General features: G+C 43.6%; 1 protein-coding gene across 11 annotated transcripts in view; it reads right to left on the bottom strand.

Annotated features, from left to right (window-relative positions):
* Positions 1 to 647: 647 nt before the first annotated feature.
* mycbp2 (MYC binding protein 2) overlaps positions 648 to 17,522 on the bottom strand; it is a 58,129-nt gene continuing 41,254 nt past the window's right edge. For 9 of the 11 annotated variants that reach the window (XM_037975957.1, XM_037975961.1, XM_037975963.1 and 6 more), the window contains 30 exons: positions 17,354 to 17,479; positions 14,946 to 15,149; positions 11,106 to 12,737; positions 10,838 to 11,007; positions 10,469 to 10,716; positions 10,204 to 10,371; positions 9,433 to 9,590; positions 9,153 to 9,352; positions 8,908 to 9,057; positions 8,661 to 8,821; positions 8,356 to 8,512; positions 8,014 to 8,238; positions 7,778 to 7,843; positions 7,348 to 7,587; positions 7,159 to 7,248; positions 6,991 to 7,071; positions 6,628 to 6,894; positions 6,028 to 6,311; positions 5,836 to 5,932; positions 5,627 to 5,746; positions 5,434 to 5,535; positions 5,219 to 5,347; positions 4,982 to 5,114; positions 4,737 to 4,840; positions 3,892 to 4,080; positions 3,703 to 3,810; positions 3,378 to 3,587; positions 3,194 to 3,301; positions 2,710 to 2,875; positions 648 to 1,797 (listed from right to left, as the gene is read on the bottom strand). In XM_037975957.1, coding sequence (XP_037831885.1) covers positions 1,682 to 1,797; positions 2,710 to 2,875; positions 3,194 to 3,301; positions 3,378 to 3,587; positions 3,703 to 3,810; positions 3,892 to 4,080; positions 4,737 to 4,840; positions 4,982 to 5,114; positions 5,219 to 5,347; positions 5,434 to 5,535; positions 5,627 to 5,746; positions 5,836 to 5,932; positions 6,028 to 6,311; positions 6,628 to 6,894; positions 6,991 to 7,071; positions 7,159 to 7,248; positions 7,348 to 7,587; positions 7,778 to 7,843; positions 8,014 to 8,238; positions 8,356 to 8,512; positions 8,661 to 8,821; positions 8,908 to 9,057; positions 9,153 to 9,352; positions 9,433 to 9,590; positions 10,204 to 10,371; positions 10,469 to 10,716; positions 10,838 to 11,007; positions 11,106 to 12,737; positions 14,946 to 15,149; positions 17,354 to 17,479 — 6,209 coding nt within the window. In that variant the 3' untranslated portion in view covers positions 648 to 1,681. The remainder of the gene's footprint in view (positions 1,798 to 2,709; positions 2,876 to 3,193; positions 3,302 to 3,377; positions 3,588 to 3,702; positions 3,811 to 3,891; positions 4,081 to 4,736; positions 4,841 to 4,981; positions 5,115 to 5,218; positions 5,348 to 5,433; positions 5,536 to 5,626; positions 5,747 to 5,835; positions 5,933 to 6,027; positions 6,312 to 6,627; positions 6,895 to 6,990; positions 7,072 to 7,158; positions 7,249 to 7,347; positions 7,588 to 7,777; positions 7,844 to 8,013; positions 8,239 to 8,355; positions 8,513 to 8,660; positions 8,822 to 8,907; positions 9,058 to 9,152; positions 9,353 to 9,432; positions 9,591 to 10,203; positions 10,372 to 10,468; positions 10,717 to 10,837; positions 11,008 to 11,105; positions 12,738 to 14,945; positions 15,150 to 17,353; positions 17,480 to 17,522) is intronic. The other 2 variants (XM_017410224.3, XM_017410227.3) reach the window with 1 other exon arrangement.

Below are 17,522 nucleotides of genomic sequence, written 5' to 3'. Positions count from 1 at the left end.
GACATTAAGAGACATGCAATATCACATACTAAGTACTTAACTTTAATTTTTTGGTGCAACTCATGTGGCACACAACATTTCTTTAAATAAATGTATGGTATTTTAACAAATCAACTTGCTTGAACATATCTTAATAGCACAATAAATCAAAGGTTATATATATATTTTGGACTTTTAGTCCAGTACAAGAAATATTCCTACGGTGACTCATCTTCTTTTTCCTCTCTTCTTTGCTTATATTTGCAATCATCTATCTTACTGATGTTGACTACAATAATGTATTTTTTATTAGAAATTAAGTAATTATTTTTAAATTTAAGAAACTGATGACACAGTGTGTAATTTGTGTAACAGAGATTCTGGTTTATTACCATTCAACTCCATCCACCACAGATATTACAGAGCAGATTCACAAGTAATAAGCTTTTTATTGAACAGCAGCTGATTTTAATACCTCCCCCCTCCCTCCCCAATACACACACACACACACGCGCGCGCGCGCACACACACACTTTCCTTGCCCCCAATCTCTCTGCCTCATTCTAGGAAAAGAAAAAACAAACAAACAGAAAAAAAATAAGCATAACAGGTGCACAATTATTTTTTTTGGTGTAAAGACTGGCCCCTCGTATTGTTCAGCTGTAATCTTTTTTTTTTTTTTCCATTTCTTTCTTTGTTTTTGAATTACTGTAAGATTTTGGTGCTTTGTTATTCATCAGAGCTGCAAACGGAATATACATCCACTGTTCTTCGCTTCACTGCACGTGCCGGGCACCCCCCTGTCCTCATTTCCAAACAACAGAAGAGATAACACTTAGAGGAGGGAGGGGGGAAAAAAACGACCATCTACTGTATAAAAATGTACAGTGGCTTTATTTGACATACATTCCATAGATTTAAACAGCTGCAAAATAGGAGGCACACCCAGTATTGCACTTCAATAAAAGATCTGGCTCAAAACAACCCAGAATATCAAACAAAACTGAAGTGAAGAGAGCGACTTCGGAATACAGGTACTTTGAATAGTATCATTATATACAAGATTGGATAAATCATACACTATTTCCTCCCAAAAGTAATAAACTTAACAGTCTTATCATCCAACTCTTTTTTTTTTTCGTCCATCAACCCATGGATGCACTTGACAGTGAAGAATACTGTACAAGATTACGAAAGTTTACATATAACAATATTTTAAATTTATAGTTAGGAAGCTGGAAATATGGCCCGTTCCTTTTTTTTTTTTCAAACCCACGCTCATCCACAGTTGCCTTGATGCAAACGTATATCATATTTGATGTTTAATTTTGTACTGTTACAGTTCAGTGATCGGGAGGTGTGCAACGTCAATAGAAGCCGAGGGAATACAACGGCCGCATGCAAACACTTCACAAGTTATTTTCTTTTTTTTTTATTTATTTTTTTTAAACTGTTCATTTTTTCCCCCCTCATCCAGGTTGCTCTGAATCTGAAGGAGCTCCAGCCTGCACTAGCGGCAGAGCCCGGGTACTTATGTTGATGAAAGAGCAGACCTGAGGACTCTTGATGTGGAGCAGAAACCTGGTCCAGTGTCCAGGAGACTTCATGCAAGAGCCGAGTGTCACCGCTGAGCTTCAGCAGCAGCAGCAGCAGCGAGAAATCACAGTAGACTGACTGGTTCCCAGTAAAAGTCTTTTGCGGATTAGAAGGTGTGGGCGTTTCTGCACACCCCGCAGCCCAGAGCAAACTCTTCGCCTGTGGGTGGGTGGACCACATGCAAAGGGCACTCGGTGCCCTCCAGCTGCTTGCCCTTGGGCCCTGTGGCAGAGAAGAAGAGACTTACATGAATCATTAGATTAATTCTAAGAACAACCAATAATCTGGTAACAAGTGCTAAAGTTCAGAAAGTGTGCTTTTTATATTACACTGTAAGCACTGAATATAAACCGATAAGTGAACGGTGGCAGGAAGTGCAAGCACAGCAACTAATTCATGGGAAGTTGAGAAAATAAAAAAACTTGAGACCAAGGATTGCTTCTGCAGATATTTTAGGTTTAGTTTTGATGATTCAGGAATACATTAGTGCTTGGAGCGGCTGTGGCTCAGTGGTTAGAGCAGTCGTCCTCTAATAAGGTTCGATTCCACCAGTATGCCGCATGTCGAAGTGTCCTCGGGCAAGACACCGAACCCCTCATTGCCTCCGATGTGCCCCATTGGTGTATGAATGTGATCTAAAGCACTGATTAGACTGTATAGAATGATTTATTCAGGTTAGCATCGTAGAGATGTATGAATGTGTGTGGATGAGGAAATGAGGGAACAGATTGTGTTATAAAGTGCTTTGATTGGCCTGGCTGACTACAAAGACGCTATATAAGTACGGACCATTTGTTCATGCATGGTAGGTTTTCAATAGGATGTCTGTGTGGGTGTTCATATTTTAGTTAGTAAAATATCTCATGAACCACTGGACAAACTCTAATGAAACTCTCAGAAAGTAATCATTAGAAGTACGACTGCCATTGATTAACTGTTGGAGTCGAGTCAATTCAAGATGGCCTCCACTGCTAATCGACCTTGACACACAAAATATGGTTACAATTCAGTCAATTTTCCAGACTTATGTTAAGTGGCTTGAGTTTTCCTTATGAAGAAAAACAAAAAGCAAGATTAAGATTTGTGACTTCCACATCGATGGTCTTGCAAAAGGCTAAGAATAAAATTAATGACCTGCAGGACAATGGGGCAGCTCCTCCTTGGGGACACTGGTCATCCTCTGGAAATCATCGTGGCAGGCGTTGCAGAAGTGTGTGGTGCCAAAGCAGAAGAAAACGGCCACGGAGCAGCAGTACCGACATTTATACTCGAGGAAATCCGTGCCATGCTTGGAGCACATCTGACAGAAGAGAACAGCAGAGACATCAAAAGTAGGAACAAACAAATATGAACCTTTTAAATCAATGATGTGATGTTTTTAGGATATTGCATCCCTAAAAATCAGCTACTTATTTCTTCAAATATCAGTTTTTGGACAAAACGAACCCAACGCTAACTGGCTGCCAATTATAACTTTTCTTCAGACACATGAATCCCAGTCCTCTGATCTAACTCTAAACAAGAAGGAACATGAGCATGCAGTATTCTGTGTGATATATTTAATGCCTTTAGAGTGGTTACAGCAAAGCCAGGATCCTCACAGGTATCGTTTACCCACCTGAGCCCTGGAGACATCCGAGCATGCTCCACAGATCAGTTCACTGGGGTCGTAGTCGTCCCCCTGTCCTGCCTCTGCATCACACCGAGCTTCTCCCCCAAAATAAGCCTGGAAAAACAGGAAACTGTTAGATTTCAACCCACGTCCAGCTCTCCAATGAAAACACCCTGCGTCCTGTTGTCACCTTTTTACACTTGTAGCAGACGTAGTACGCGTATCTGTTCATTGCAAAGCCCGCGGGGTCATTGTGGAAGCGTGCTCCTGGCGTAGTAATCGCCTCGCTCTTGTGAAGGCCTTCATACTCCAGTCTCATCAGAGCCTTCCTCCTCACGTCCTCATACAGCTCCTTAATGGGGTCGAGGAGGTCCTTGATCACAGAGTGATTGATTTTGTTCTGTAAACAAGGACACAAGCAGACCAGCCAACGTCCGTTAAAGTTCTTCTGTTAAAATGCAGCGGTGGCAGTTTTTAAGACCTCTGTCGTTTGAGAGGCTCTGGTGACATCGTACCTTGCAAATAGGACACAACATGAAGCCAAATGTGATCCGGGGCCCGAGCCAGCGGTTTTCAAGAACGCGCCGAGTGCACTGAAGGTGAAACACGTGTGTGCAGTCCAGCTGGAGACGGAGCCAACAGTTAGACATCACAAGAGAGCGAACAGACAGTTCAGAGGTGAAACTCTTTACACTCAGAGCTACCTGGACTGCAGGGGCGGCGGAGAGCGCTTCTGTGAAGCAGATCATACACATGTCGTCTGCATCCTGTTTCAGACAGCCAGCGTTCTTATCACAGCCGTGCAGACACGGCAGGCAGGTGTCCTCGTTCTTCACTCCTCCACACGGGTGTCCGCAGGGCTGAGTCTTACTGCAGGCCAGCTTAGCGTACTCCTGAGATGACGTTAAAAACACACGATGTTTAAAGGTTACAACACACTTTTATTTACGCACACCTCTTTATTTTTTTATAATTTACCAAACATCCTTACATTGATTGATATGCACCTTGTAGGCAATTTGTTGTTTTATTGAAGAGGATGAAGAGAAGCTAAATCATTACTTTTCATTCAAAATTATTCTTTTCAAGGGAATCTAAAAAATTATTAAACTGCAATCCACACTTATCCATCTGCCTAATTATAAAAAACCCAGTGTTTTTTCACACAGAAAAACTGGGTTATGTACAATAATTTAAATAAAAAGGTGCATAAATCTCCAGTTCATGCAAAAATTAAATCCAATTCTTGACAAAAAAAGAGAGAAGAGATATTTTGTTAAACTTAAAATGCAAACAAAAAACTAATCACTAAAAAGCCCCTGCGGTTAAAATAATTCAACTATTCAGGTTCCCAATTGTTTTATTTAATTCTGTTATGGTTATTTATTTTGTTCTCCATATTGGATTTGTATACATTTCCACGCTATATGCTTCATATATTAAAAAAATAGAACCAATTACTTCTGATTTTGCGTCTAAACAAGAAACATCCGAACAGAGACGATTTAAAAACTCTGCTGACAGATTTTGTTTTGTTAATGCTTCATACCTGACAGTCTGGGTCTGAACAGACACTGCCCACTGCGGACAGCTCGGTACCATTTCTTGTACCACAGAACCTGCAGGCGTCCGAGCTGCTGGATGCTGGTTTACCTGAAAAACATTTGGCTTGTCAGAACAAGGCTGTAGGAGCTGGAGGGAACCGTAGGGTGGAATAAAGGAAGCTCAAAGCTTCCCTGAGGAAATGAAGTCAAATAGTTTATTGTTACATTGGTGCGTTCTTTGCGTTGTTACCTGTGTGCTCTCTGAACTCCACCATGGCCTTCATTGTCTTCGAGTCGGCAAGAGCCATGAGCCAGAAGAGCTTGGTCCTCCCGCAGCCTTCATGGAGATCCACCTTTATGGCCTCCTCTTCCTCCTTGAACACCTGATGCAGACCAGGACACAAAGTTATTCAAAACAAAACGAAGCAAACTGCTCACCACCAACGATTCGTTTTCACTCATACCCAGGTAAACACCCAGAACTGACCTGTCTCTGGTGGGAGCGCGTGCGGCGGTGCAGATGGAGGAAGCGGTCGCAGTCGGTGCAGAGATTGCCACACATGTTACACAGTATGATGGCTGCTGTCTCACCGTCATCGTGATTGTCACACATGGGCTGTGAGTAAGAGAGAATGGAATAAATTAATACGGCCCCTAACCTTGTTCCATTCACTGCAGCTTTTAGCGGTATCCAAGTCTCACCATCTGCTTCTGCTGTCCGTCTTTGCCCATCCACCGGCCCGAGGACAGCCTGTCCACGTGATCCTGGTCGAGCACGCACAGCGACGCCAAGGCCAGCCACAGCTAAGGGAAGAGGAGTAAATAAGAAAAGGTTAGAAACAGACCGCATTTCTAAGCGCTGATTCATGCCCCGTGTATGACACAGTCTTCATACCCTTGTTGTTGCGATACAGCGAACAGGAGACCGATGCTCCTCCTCCATTTTAGTGAGGGCTATGATGGTCTCAGCGATAGCATTTTTGGTGATTCTGGACCAGGCGTCTGAAAGGTGACCCTAAAAATAAAGGACACAACGGTGTTTAGTGGTACTTTGACTGCTGCGTTCGCCTTTACAGCACATTTGAAATGACAAAAAAAACTTACAGCTGCCATGTCTTTGATCAGCTTTATGATGATCTCAGCGATCTGTGGAGGCGTGGAGCCTTTCATCCACCAGTGGCTCTCACCTCTACGGATGTAACTGAGAACAGAAAAATAAAAAGGCAAGATGAGTAAGAAGTTGAATGTAATGTGAACTGTTGGGTTTTTTTTTGCCGCTCCTCAAAGCTGGCTCACCTGGAGTTAAAGATCATGGGCAGCGTGACGGTTGTGACGCCTTTCCCTGCGACCATGCCGCCGGTGCCAGAGATGGTGGAGCCTTTGGCTTTCAGCTGCACGGTGAGGGCCTTGGCGATGCAGCCCAGGAACATGTCAAGGATGCCAAGCTTGTTCCAGTCACCTTTCTCTGTGGAGTGGATGATGTCACTGATGTCCGCTGGCGGCAGAGACTTCACCCCGATTATGCTGGCTAGTCGCACTGGCGTCACCTCTGGCAGGACACGTCTGAGCAGTGATGTCACCTGGAAAGAGGAAGGCCAGAAGATACACAAAAAACAAACTTTGCAGAGTCAGCAAAAAGTATCTATCCTAATGTGCACACTTGTGGTGTGTATTCTTGCTGACAGCATCGTGCAGTTCACTTGACTGCCAGCTGATGGCAGCATTGCACAAAAAATTGCAATAACTTACATTTAGGATTACTGTAATTTAAAAAAAACACTCAATTTAGACAGCCACAATGTGCGTTTTCTGTATTTGAAGTTAACAAGAAAGCTTAGAATGCACCTCAAAACACTAAACTTGTAATTTTGCATCTATGTTCACGTTCTTTCCCACCTGTCTCTGTACTCTGGGAGAAGCCGTGTGCAGAAGAGAAAACAGGTCCTGCATGAGTGTAAGCTGCTGAGCCAAGTACTGCCGGCCCACATTCGAGCCACTCAGAGCCAGCACCATAGAGAGGAGCTCAAAGCAGTACGCGTCCGAGGAGGCGTCGTCGTCGCTCGGCTGCGAGTTGGCGTTTTCTTTGCTGGAGATGGCGTGCTCCCACTCCTCCCTCACGCGCGTGGCCTCCATCCGGATGGCCTGAACGATGTGTGCGCACACCTGGAAATGCAACACATTCATTAGGTTTGCGTTCACATTTTGCGCTGCTTTTTATTTCTTTGTTGTTGTTGTTGTTGGAGTTTTTTTTAAATGCACCTGTTTCTGCAGGTTGGTAAGTTTGCTCCTGCTGAAAATTATTCCCACCATGTGCTCCTTGAGGTCTGCATCAGACGGTACCTGTTTGCAGAAAGGCATAATGCGTTAGGTCAAAAATGATTTAATGTTAGCTGATCTTCCAGAGCTGTTACTCATAAGGGTGCAGACCTTGTCCTCTCCTTCTGGTGATGAAAGGAGGTTTTTCTCCTCCTGCTCTGGAGTTGGCTCCGCATCCCCACAGATTAGTTTTCCAAAAACCTAAATGTGAACAGAGAAGTTTTTTTTTATTGAAACACTTTCAAGAAGCTGACACTGACTAAATGCATTTGCTGCTGTTAATAGCGCACTTGGACTGACCTGGGATGTGATGAGGCGGAAAACCCTGAGAGTCTCAGCTTCGCAGTTTTTCTGCTGGGCCATGCTGGCTGAGATTTGGCCGAGTATCTTGATGCTCTCGCCCTCTTTCCAACCGAGAACCTTCACCTGGCGAACCCTCAGGGTGTTCTCGGGACCCTTCAGTTCCACTTTGATCACGTGATAATCCCCTCCGGGAAGCTCGCTTGTCACCCAGCCCATGTGACGCGAGTCGAGGTCAACCTGGGATGAAAAAGCCTAAGAATGATCCTCCAGCCCTCAACATAACCAGGCGGTGTAATGGTTTATTTCTGTTACTCCTTTTTATTGTGAGAAAACTGACTGCACAAAGGGAACATGCATTTAGTCAAGCTCACATTTTATCCTGTATTTTACAAATAATTTATGAAGTTTCCAAAGAAAATGCTCATACCTGCTTGATTCTGCAGAGGTCCTCTATTGCTTTGCCACAAAGGAATGTGACCGACGTGACTTTGTTCTGTCGGCATGAGAAACAAGTATTCAACTCAATGAAATTGATCACATAACTCAGATTTTTTTTCTTTTTTTTTTTTACTCTGTCATCAATTTCACAACACGTTTCATCTTATACTAAACAGCACATCAGTCCCTGTGTATTCATAAGTCCAGTTTGGTGTAGGTCCTTACCCCGATGTCTCTGGAGTTGTCCACGTGAACAGACACCTTGGTGGCATTTATGCCTTTCACACAGCTGATGGTGATGCTTTTGGTTTTGTTCTTGTCCTCATCTCCGGACTCCCAGAAGGTCTCAGTGGAGCCGTCTGTCAGGCTGCCGATCATGGCGGGCCGACTGGATGTCTTGATGTCTACAACACTGGTCAGGTCCTTCAAACAGGTGACCAGGCAGAGATCCTAGAAAACACAGAAGAGTTTTTATCTAGATTCTGTACATCACATGAGTAACAGGAAGTGATAGTGACAGATTTAATTAATACTGATAAAAGCAGTTAGTTCTGCTCGTTTTCTTGCCTGGCTTATTGCTTCGTAGCCCGACTGCACACTGATGTTGAAGCTCTCCTCGCTGTCTCCATCATCTGACTTGGACAAGATGTTGTTGATGTGATGGAAAACATTGCTCTGGTGGAGGAACTGATGGTCGGACTGCTTGAACTTCAGACTCCAGCACCTGAAAGAATGAGTTGCAACAAATAAAACTCCCATAAAATGTGGGCGAGAAGCTTAGAACAGACAAAACATCAAAATAGACGGTTAAACTGGTGGCGATTTAGAACATTTTTCATTTTCAGCAGCATTGTTTTAAGCAGACATTTTACCTAAGAGCCATCTGCTGTAGTGCGCTGCCACTGGGAAGAGACATCATGAGGTCGGAGATTGTCTGAAGGAGGCGGTGGAAAGTGTGGGGGAGAGGATGAGCTGCCTCCCCAGCAATCACAATGTCTGAAAGGGGGTGTTCACATACGCCGAGGTCTCTTTCCTGGGTAGTGTGGAGATGTTTATAATTAGAAAGTCTGACAGATGACAGCTAAAGCAACAGGCCATATAGCTGTAACTAACTCTTGCCTGTTCTACATTTTCTTTGTTCCCCTTATTCTCCTCATCTTCCTCATCTTCAGGCTCGCAGGGTGACGGAGTGAGAGATGCCACAAAATGCCAAAGGATGTCATGCAGAGATGTGGTTTGGATCACGTTGCACAGGAGCCAGTTGAACGCCTGAAAAGAATAGAAAAAGACAACCATATTAGTTTTTTTATTCTACAAAACCAAAACTAGAGTGAAACTAAAGCTTATTAAAACATTAGGTGTACCTCCATGGCGAATACCCTGCAGGCGGACTTTCTCAGCGCGTGCTTCATAGCCACCTCCAGGCCTTCGAGGTCATGGTGCTGGATAACAAAAGCCAGGACGGGCCACTGGAAGTTCCTCTCCCCCTTACTGAGGGAGCCATGAGCTGAGATCAGGCGGGACAGCTCTGGAGACGGGTGGCGTAGCAGAGACGAGCCCACTTCTATATAAAAAAAATAAAATACATGTTAGAATGATGCTATAACTTGTTCTGAAAAAAGAAAAAGTTGTTTCAATGCTTACCTGCATCACCACTGTGAACCCTTCGTCTGGGCACAGCTTTGACTCGGGCTGGAGACGGTGAGTGTTGCTTGTCGTACTCCGATGCCACGACTGAATAGGACCTCTGGAACACGGTGCGCTTTGCCGTGTCACTGTCTGTGATCGGACTGGTTTCAAGACTAAAAGCAAGGAAAGACGAACAAAACGGGGCTTAAACTTCAGTTAACAAAACATTAAAGACACCAACATAGATACATTTCTTCAGAAAACCTGTTGGCTGGTTTAAAAATATGTCCTCGTGTTAAATTCATATTGAAAGTAGGATAAAAGTATAGATGTGTAAGATCTGAAAGATTTTTTTTTCTAATACCAACAACACTTGCTCCAAATAAGACGTCTGACCTTGACAACAAAGATGATCAATTAAGAGCATTTTTTAGGACAAAAGGTTAAATGTTAGATCTATTAAAGTGGGGTTTTGTTGAAACATTAAAAAAAATATCTTACCTGTTGATAGATCTTTGAATGGCCTCAGGTTAGAGAACTAGAGTTTAATTCTGACTGGAGCGACAAGCTAGCAGCTAGTTCAATCAGGGGACAATATTAAAGTGGATTGCTACAATCTAAAAATGACTCCAATCTGAAAAGATTTTAATTGTTTATAACCTTTTCACAGACTCCCACTTCAGAAGATCTAAATTGCTCCTTATAATTAAATCAATTGGAAAGTATGAGATGAGAACAGTTGGAAAGTCATTTTGAGGGAAAACGGATGTAATTACAAAGTGTTACCTGGGGGGCATGGATTTCATGTTGCTCTCTGGCTCCTCAAACACATTGGGGCAGGCGTCGGGTGTGACAGAAATGTAGGGCGCAGGAACAGATGTTGAGCGCAGGTACCTCATCTCATCTTGGAAGAGGTTGTCGTCTTGGTAGGCTCCAAAGTTCTCAGTGTGTTGCCTAAGAGATGACAGAAGAATTAGACTCGAAACATGACGGAAACAAAGTTTCTCTTATCTTTGAAAGGCAGGGTTGATGAACCGGGCTTTTAAGTTACCTTGCTAGTGTTTGTAAGTAAAGGCAGCCCATTTTGTTGGGGAGTTCCTCTGACACACCCTCCTTCAGGCTGGGCAGCAGCTGGGAATGAAGGGGTCGAGGAGGGTGGTGGCACAGCATGCTGGGCTCAGCTGCACTGCTGAGGGACAGCAGGAACAAGGCGTTTGCCCGGATCACCTGGTGGGCCTCCATGGTGGGTAGTGCTCTCGGGGTCTTCACCTGCAGAGGTTTCTTTCTTGACTGCTTCACCTAAAACAAACATGCAGAAAGAATAAGTTTCCTTTAGATAATGAGACAGATTGATATTATAGAGCTTCCAATAAGAGAGGGACGAAAGCTTCAACACTGGCGCCTCTCATTAGCACTTTACCTTTTCTCGGGCTGCAGTCTGTTTCTCTCTAAGGTATTTCTCCCGACAACGATCGCAAACCAAGTACCAGGTGCTGCCTCCTATGCCTCCATCGCCACAATTTCCAGCCCAGCCGCCACAGAAGTGGCCGATGCTGTTGTAGCCCTGGCCTCCAGCGTAGCGGCCACAGCCTGCCGTGGAAATAAATGCAAAAGGAAGGATGCTCAGACGGCAGATTTACAACACGCAGCTTTGTGTGAATGAAGGTAAAAGATGCGGGCCTCCTCACCTGGGTGAGCCTGCCTCATGTGGTAGGTGACAGGGTAGGGGTGGGACTCCCCACACAGCTCACAGATAGTGTCTTTCTCTGGTCCTCCCATGGCAAGCTGAGCCATCTCCCCAAACAGATTCCCCCTCGGACGCACCTCGGCCTTCTCCCTTTTCTTCTTCTCCTTCTTTGCCTTTTTGCTGTCCTTTTCATGTTCCTTCTTTTTCAAGATGGCGCTGGAGCCCGGGCTGGGGAAGATCATGTTCTGGGTCGCCGCCTTGATGGTGGCCATTGAAATGTCCTCCCAGAATGCTACTAAGTGCTGTAAAGTTAACGGCAAAACGGACTTTGGCCTCAAAGAAGAATGGGAAGCCATCTCGTAAGAAATGGCCTCTCCCTTTCCATCTTCACACTTCTCTGGCAGCGGAGGTTCTTTCAGCATCGATAACACTTTGTTTTTGTTGATGCTGCCCATTTTCGAGATGTCTGGGCCGTGGGGAGCAATGTTAAACATGTTAAGCGCAGAGGAAATTTCCAAGGAATGGCGGTTCTTTAATTTGCTCTCTTTCTCCTCGGGCCCCTGCCCTCCCAGGGAGCTGCGAATGGGGGCGTGCTCTTTGGTTAGGTCTGGGTTGAACTTGAGGAAGGAGGAACAGGCCATCGCGTCATGGACTATGCCCTCGTGCCACAGGAATGCAGCAAAAACTGCACGGGCGCATTCGGCCACAGAGGGTGACATGGCCTGTTTGGCGGGCTCCGTCATCCTTGACGTGCTCTCGCCTTTGAACAGAGGCCCTGATTTGTCCTTCTTAGGACGCGTGTGTCGACTTGAGGTTTTGCGGCTGACTTTGGGTGATGAGCGGATGTCCAGTTCTTCTTTCACGGGGGCTTTGCCAATGCTAAAGTGCACCTTGCACGAGCCTTCTTCGTTATTCCGGACCTCCACGTTCTCGTCGTTGACCTCCTCGTTGGTGAGGAGAGCCCGAGATGTGCAGACCTCCACCACCTCGCTGTGGAGGTTCTCCTGGGTCACATGTGGAGAAGGGGCACGGTTTTCTGTATTACCGATCACCCCTTTATTTGGGTCTTTAGGCGACAGCTTGGACTTAGGGGAGGTAGATCTGCCTCTGATTGGCTCCGTAAGAGGAATCTTCTTTTTTCTGAGCGTGTCTGGGTCCAGAGTGTACGAGTCCGATTTGGATCTCTCTCTGGGAGGATCAAGCCGAGCTTTAGAAGAAGAGCTAACTTTAGGAGGGAGGTTCTTGTCCTGATGGGTTAAAGAAGAAAGCTGGGACGAGGTGCTGGAGGGACTGGATCTGCCTGACGACGATCCACCTTTCTGTTTGGGAGAGGAGGAGCGAGAGCCGGGATTCGGGGACTCGGCCCGAATCCCTGAGGTTCTGCCGTCTGCCTTTAGGGCCTGCAGAGTGTTGTGGTTTGGCGAGTGGGAGCGACTGTGAGAGTCGGACCTCAGTTTGGCCGTGTCTGACCGCAGGATGAGGGCCTCGCTGGCTGAGAGTCCGCCCTCGCTGGTTTTCACCCTGCTCTGTTCAGACGAGCGGCTTCCTCGACTCTCCTGTTTGGGCGAGCGGTTCTCCTGACGTTGTTTGGTGGTTTGGGACCGCGCACCAGACATCATGTTCCCTCGTTCACCTAAACGCCAATGATTCAAACACAGTTACATCATAAAACGCTGCAGCCATAGTAAGAGCGCTACTGCGACTCCAGCTCTAATTCTCAACATCATAAAAGGTAAAAACGACTATTTTACATGCTGCAGAAAAATAAAAATGGGCAGAATGAGAACTAAAGCCCCAAAATAAGTTCTAACTTGTAAAGTCAATGACCACAGTGAGGGATGGATAACCTTAAAACAAACTTTAGTGACTTCTAGGCTGATTTGGTGTATTTTGATATCGCTATGTTAGACAAACAATGGGATGGATGAGAATAACGTGAGATATGGAGGCGCTGATGAAAGATGGATTCCAGCCCAGTCCTGGGACCACTCCAAATAACTAGATATTGCCTTTTAATCAGTGTAGCTCTAATGTAATGCAGTCGATCAATAGATAATGATACAAGCAAGATTCGCTAACTTTCGTCTTTCTCTTTATGATAACAAGTCTGAATTAAAACGTTTATGTTCTTGTTTTATTGCTAACATTCAAAGCTCTTTTTGAGCTCCTACCCACCCCTCTGTTCGGTCTGAGGGAAGCATGCGTTCTGTGATTACCCACCCTTTTGCCTCAGAGCGAGAGATGACAGAGCACTACCATGACCAGCCACCGACACACTGCTTTTGTGCACACGCTCACGAGAAGCAAGGCTGCGTGATGAACCATCTACAGCGGAGAACAGTGGAGCAGGTAAACAAGCGAGATGTGGAATGCACACAAGAAAGCGAGCAAGCAAGACAGAAAGAAGGAGACGAGAACGCGATGGGGCCCCATCAGTAATGGCGAACGAGTTAAAGGGACGACACTGAACAGTAATGGGAGGATCAACAGATGGAAAATGACATACAAAATAAAACATTTATAGACGGCACATAAAAGAGCGGCAGAGGCCTGAAGGTGTCATAGAGGGAAAATGATTAGATGTTTAAACAACATATATGTTTAGATCCATAATTTATTATCCAGTAAAATAAGTTTAACCTCCTGAGACCCTGTATTGTCCCTGCACATGATATTCAATTCTTTTCAACATTTTAATGTTCTTTTTTTCTTCCTTTTTTACCTTTTTAAGTTTTACATTTATTTTATTTTCACATTTTTATTTTGGAAACTAATTGCTCAAAAACAACATTTGTTTTTTAGATCTATGAAGTTCTATATTGCTATGGGAAATTAAAAATGCACGCCAAACTAAAGATCAGGGCTCAGAAAGTTAAGAAACTGTAACTGTAATTAATTAATTACTGTAATTAATCAAAGGTTCAGTAGATCCAAAACAAAAAAATAACTACTGAAATTGATAGAAGCAACATAGGACTGATAAAAGGACAACTAAAAGTTACCAGAAAATGAATTTAAATTATATTTGAGTCAGCAAGAACAGTTTTTTGCTTCTTTTGTTTTTCCCACAACACCTCCAGGACTCAGTAAGAAATGGACAAGAGGGAATAATAATTAAAAAAAAAAAAAAAAAGATGGAGGATAACAGCAGGGCAGAAAATACAGATCAACAGGGACAAAAAAATATGCAACATTCAGGAGGATCAGAAAAGAACCAAAACAAGAACTGGATCCTCTGGAAAAGCATGAAAGTCGGACAGAAACGTATTCTCTAAAAAACAAGCTCACGACAGATGTAAATTGCTGCCTTTTTTACGTACTACTGTAGTTTAACTTGGTTTTTTTATGCCTTGGGCTGGTTAAGGTGGAAAATGAAACGACAAGAAATAAAGCGATTTTAATTTAAGGCAACAATGAAAAACATGAAGGATAGAGAGACGTACCACACAAAAGTGCAAGCAGAGGAAAAATAAATAAATAAATAAAAACCGGAAATTAAGCAGCTCCATCTATTATGCAAGCACAAAGCAAAATTACCCATTCTAAATCTGCTCCAAGTTTGAAATCTTGTTCTGCAGTGACAATTCTCATCACTGCCTTTCTGGAACACCATCAGGTGTATCCTCTTTTCGAAACAAGATTTCAACATTGAACACAAGACATGTGATCTTATTGAAGATATTTTAGCTCTGTGGGAAAGAACTGCACCATTATGCATCACTGATAATTGTTCTCCGCGCAAAATACTTCAGATTCAATCAATCTAAAAAATAAAAACTCTGCGAGGAAAAAGATCAACACCTGTGCAAGCAAGTGCTGTCAGAAAGCAGGACAGACTTACTCAGAAGCTGTGGTTGTGGCTGAGACACTTGGGAGGGGGATTGTCCAAACACAAATGGGCTGTGGACAAGAGAGGAGGAGGAAGAGGAGGAGGAGGGAGGTTGGGCAGCTTGCTCAAATATGGAGGAGGAGGAGGAGGAGGAGGGAGCTGCTGAGAGGAAGGGCCCAGACTGAATAGAATTCAGTATGGCACTTAACCGGTCACCTGTAAACATGGAGACAGAGGAAGGGGAGAAACTACAGCTTATACTACGGTTTGAGGGAGCTGGAGGGAAATGAAGGTGATCTGGCTCAGTTTAGGGGGGGGATGCACCAATCAATCAGCTGGTGACCAGAACTGGATGATTGTCAGCTTGACCTGGCCAATTCAAAACTCAAACATCCGACCCGTCTCCCTTAGGTCTGTAAACTTACCATAAGCTAAGCAGCCATGAAAAATCGGACAAGTTTTCCGGTCTGTAAATGCACCAAAGCTAAGTGCTGGATCACATGAGTGACAACATGTCTTTTATACGAAAAGAATCACTGAATGAGGACTCAGAGTTACTGGAGTCGTTTGGAATATCAGTAAGGTGTTTAAAAAAAGAAGAGAGTGATATCTGCAGCTTATTTCACAGCTCAGGAACATATGAGCTAAGGTACCGGCTCCCGCTTAAACAGGCGACATAAAGTATTCAAGTCCAGTTTACTGTAACATTTGTTGGGTTTTATTTCTGCAAAATCCTCTGTTCAATAACCTGGAGGATATTTTTTAAAAAGAGGGGGGAAAACTCCTGTATCGCAATGTGTTTGTAGAGAAAAATATAAAATGTTTTCAAAAAACTTTTGTAAGAACACAGATTTTACATTCCTACACTGTATTTCGAATGCTGTTAGTTGGAAGGACTAGAGGGGGATCAGAACCGGCTCCGATCGGAAGTGGCCAGGAAAGCTGTGATTGGTGCATCTCTTGGTCATTTCCTACCAACCATTCAGTCATCTCCCACAATACAACATATGTGCACAATAGGAGTTGTTATAATCGGCATTTAGGGTCCAGAAAGTCCTGTTTGTTGATATAAATAGGAAACTGGCATACCAGCTTGATTGAAACTCTCCTTTTGGATGAAAACTCTCTTATAGTAAAAGTCAAAAGATGCAAGTTGTTGTATCTAACAACGTAAAAAACAACAGAATCAGAACTCTAGAGGAATTATTGTAGCGCACAAAAAAAGGTGTACTGAGCTTTGCCTTACAAAAAACAGAATTTTAATCCAAGTTTACTTTTGGAAAATCGAAATAAAGTGATCAGCCTATCTTGCTAATAGACTTAGTTTTTCTTAGCTTCAACCAGAAGTTTAATTCAGTGCAGCTTTATTAAATAGCACTATTCAACATTCAGAAAAAACTAAACAGACTTACACTGTGTTTGATAAAGTCGAGGCTTACAGATTCAGTTAGCCAGGTAAAAACAACCTGGATAAACTACATTCATGACATCATATGCATGTCATGGTTTTTAAATTGATTGACCTTTACTCTGGCTCTACACTGCAACTGCAAAAAAAAAAAAAATCTAACTTTGCATGATGCTGTATTTGGAATAGGCGAGTATCCCTAGAGCTCTCAACCTCCTATTTTAAGAAATGTGGGGGAGAGAAAAGCCATTTGCAAGAAATCCGACACTCTGCATCTGCAGAATACTCGGGCATTCGGCTTCTTTTCATTGATGCTTCAGTAAACCTGATGCGCTCAGCAAGATGTTGGTCATCGTGCACGAGCAGAGCACGGTTCAAAGAAACTGATGACGAAAAAAAAAGAAGAAGGATGAAATGTTTTCTAGGAGACTAAATTAAAACGGCGTGGAATAAAGAGTCAGAGAGGTGCTCAGAGCCAGATTTTTGCACAAAACTGCAAAGCTCACAAACAACACTGACTGGCCCATGCTTGCAGACAATATGCCTGACACCGCAGAGATGTAAGGCATGAAACAGCAACAGCAGACACCAGAAAGCATGCAGACATTTCTTTAAGTTCACTGATTTTTAAAAAAAACAGCACCTGTCACCTCAAAGAAATCAACAAGACATTGATATGGAGAATCAGATATTCAATTGAAATGCTGTTCTATAATGTGAACAAAACATATCGTTTATTGTATTCTTTTCTAATAAAGTGCAACAAAAAAATAAAAGAAAAGACTAAATTTGGTATTTGGTAGAAAATCTGAAGGGCACAGCAGGAAACAACAGGTGAGGGAAGCTTTAAATGGGAAAACCTGTTTTCAATGTTTTGTCCAAAGCATGAGGACTGACCTTATGTTTAAATAAATGAAGAATATCAACACATAAGTGATATAAATGCATGTACAAATGTATATCAGAAGAAAATGGCCTGCAGCTAATGTAAGTCCACAAGGTTTGAGCTCACCTTTGTTGTTGGAGATGCCGTAGTCGAAGCCCTGAGCTCCATTTGAAGTCGTGGCTCTGCTGAAGGCTTGCACAGAAAACGGGCTCGGTGGTGGAGTCTGATTCCCGTGGTCTAACAAGGCTTGTTCTGCAAATTAGATGGTTTTTGTCTTAGGATGAATTATATTATA

Source organism: Kryptolebias marmoratus, linkage group LG6 (assembly GCF_001649575.2).
Source record: "Kryptolebias marmoratus isolate JLee-2015 linkage group LG6, ASM164957v2, whole genome shotgun sequence".
Lineage (NCBI taxonomy): Eukaryota > Metazoa > Chordata > Actinopteri > Cyprinodontiformes > Rivulidae > Kryptolebias > Kryptolebias marmoratus.
Note: the sequence above shows the minus strand (reverse complement) of the source record. Positions and strands in the feature narration are given on the sequence as shown.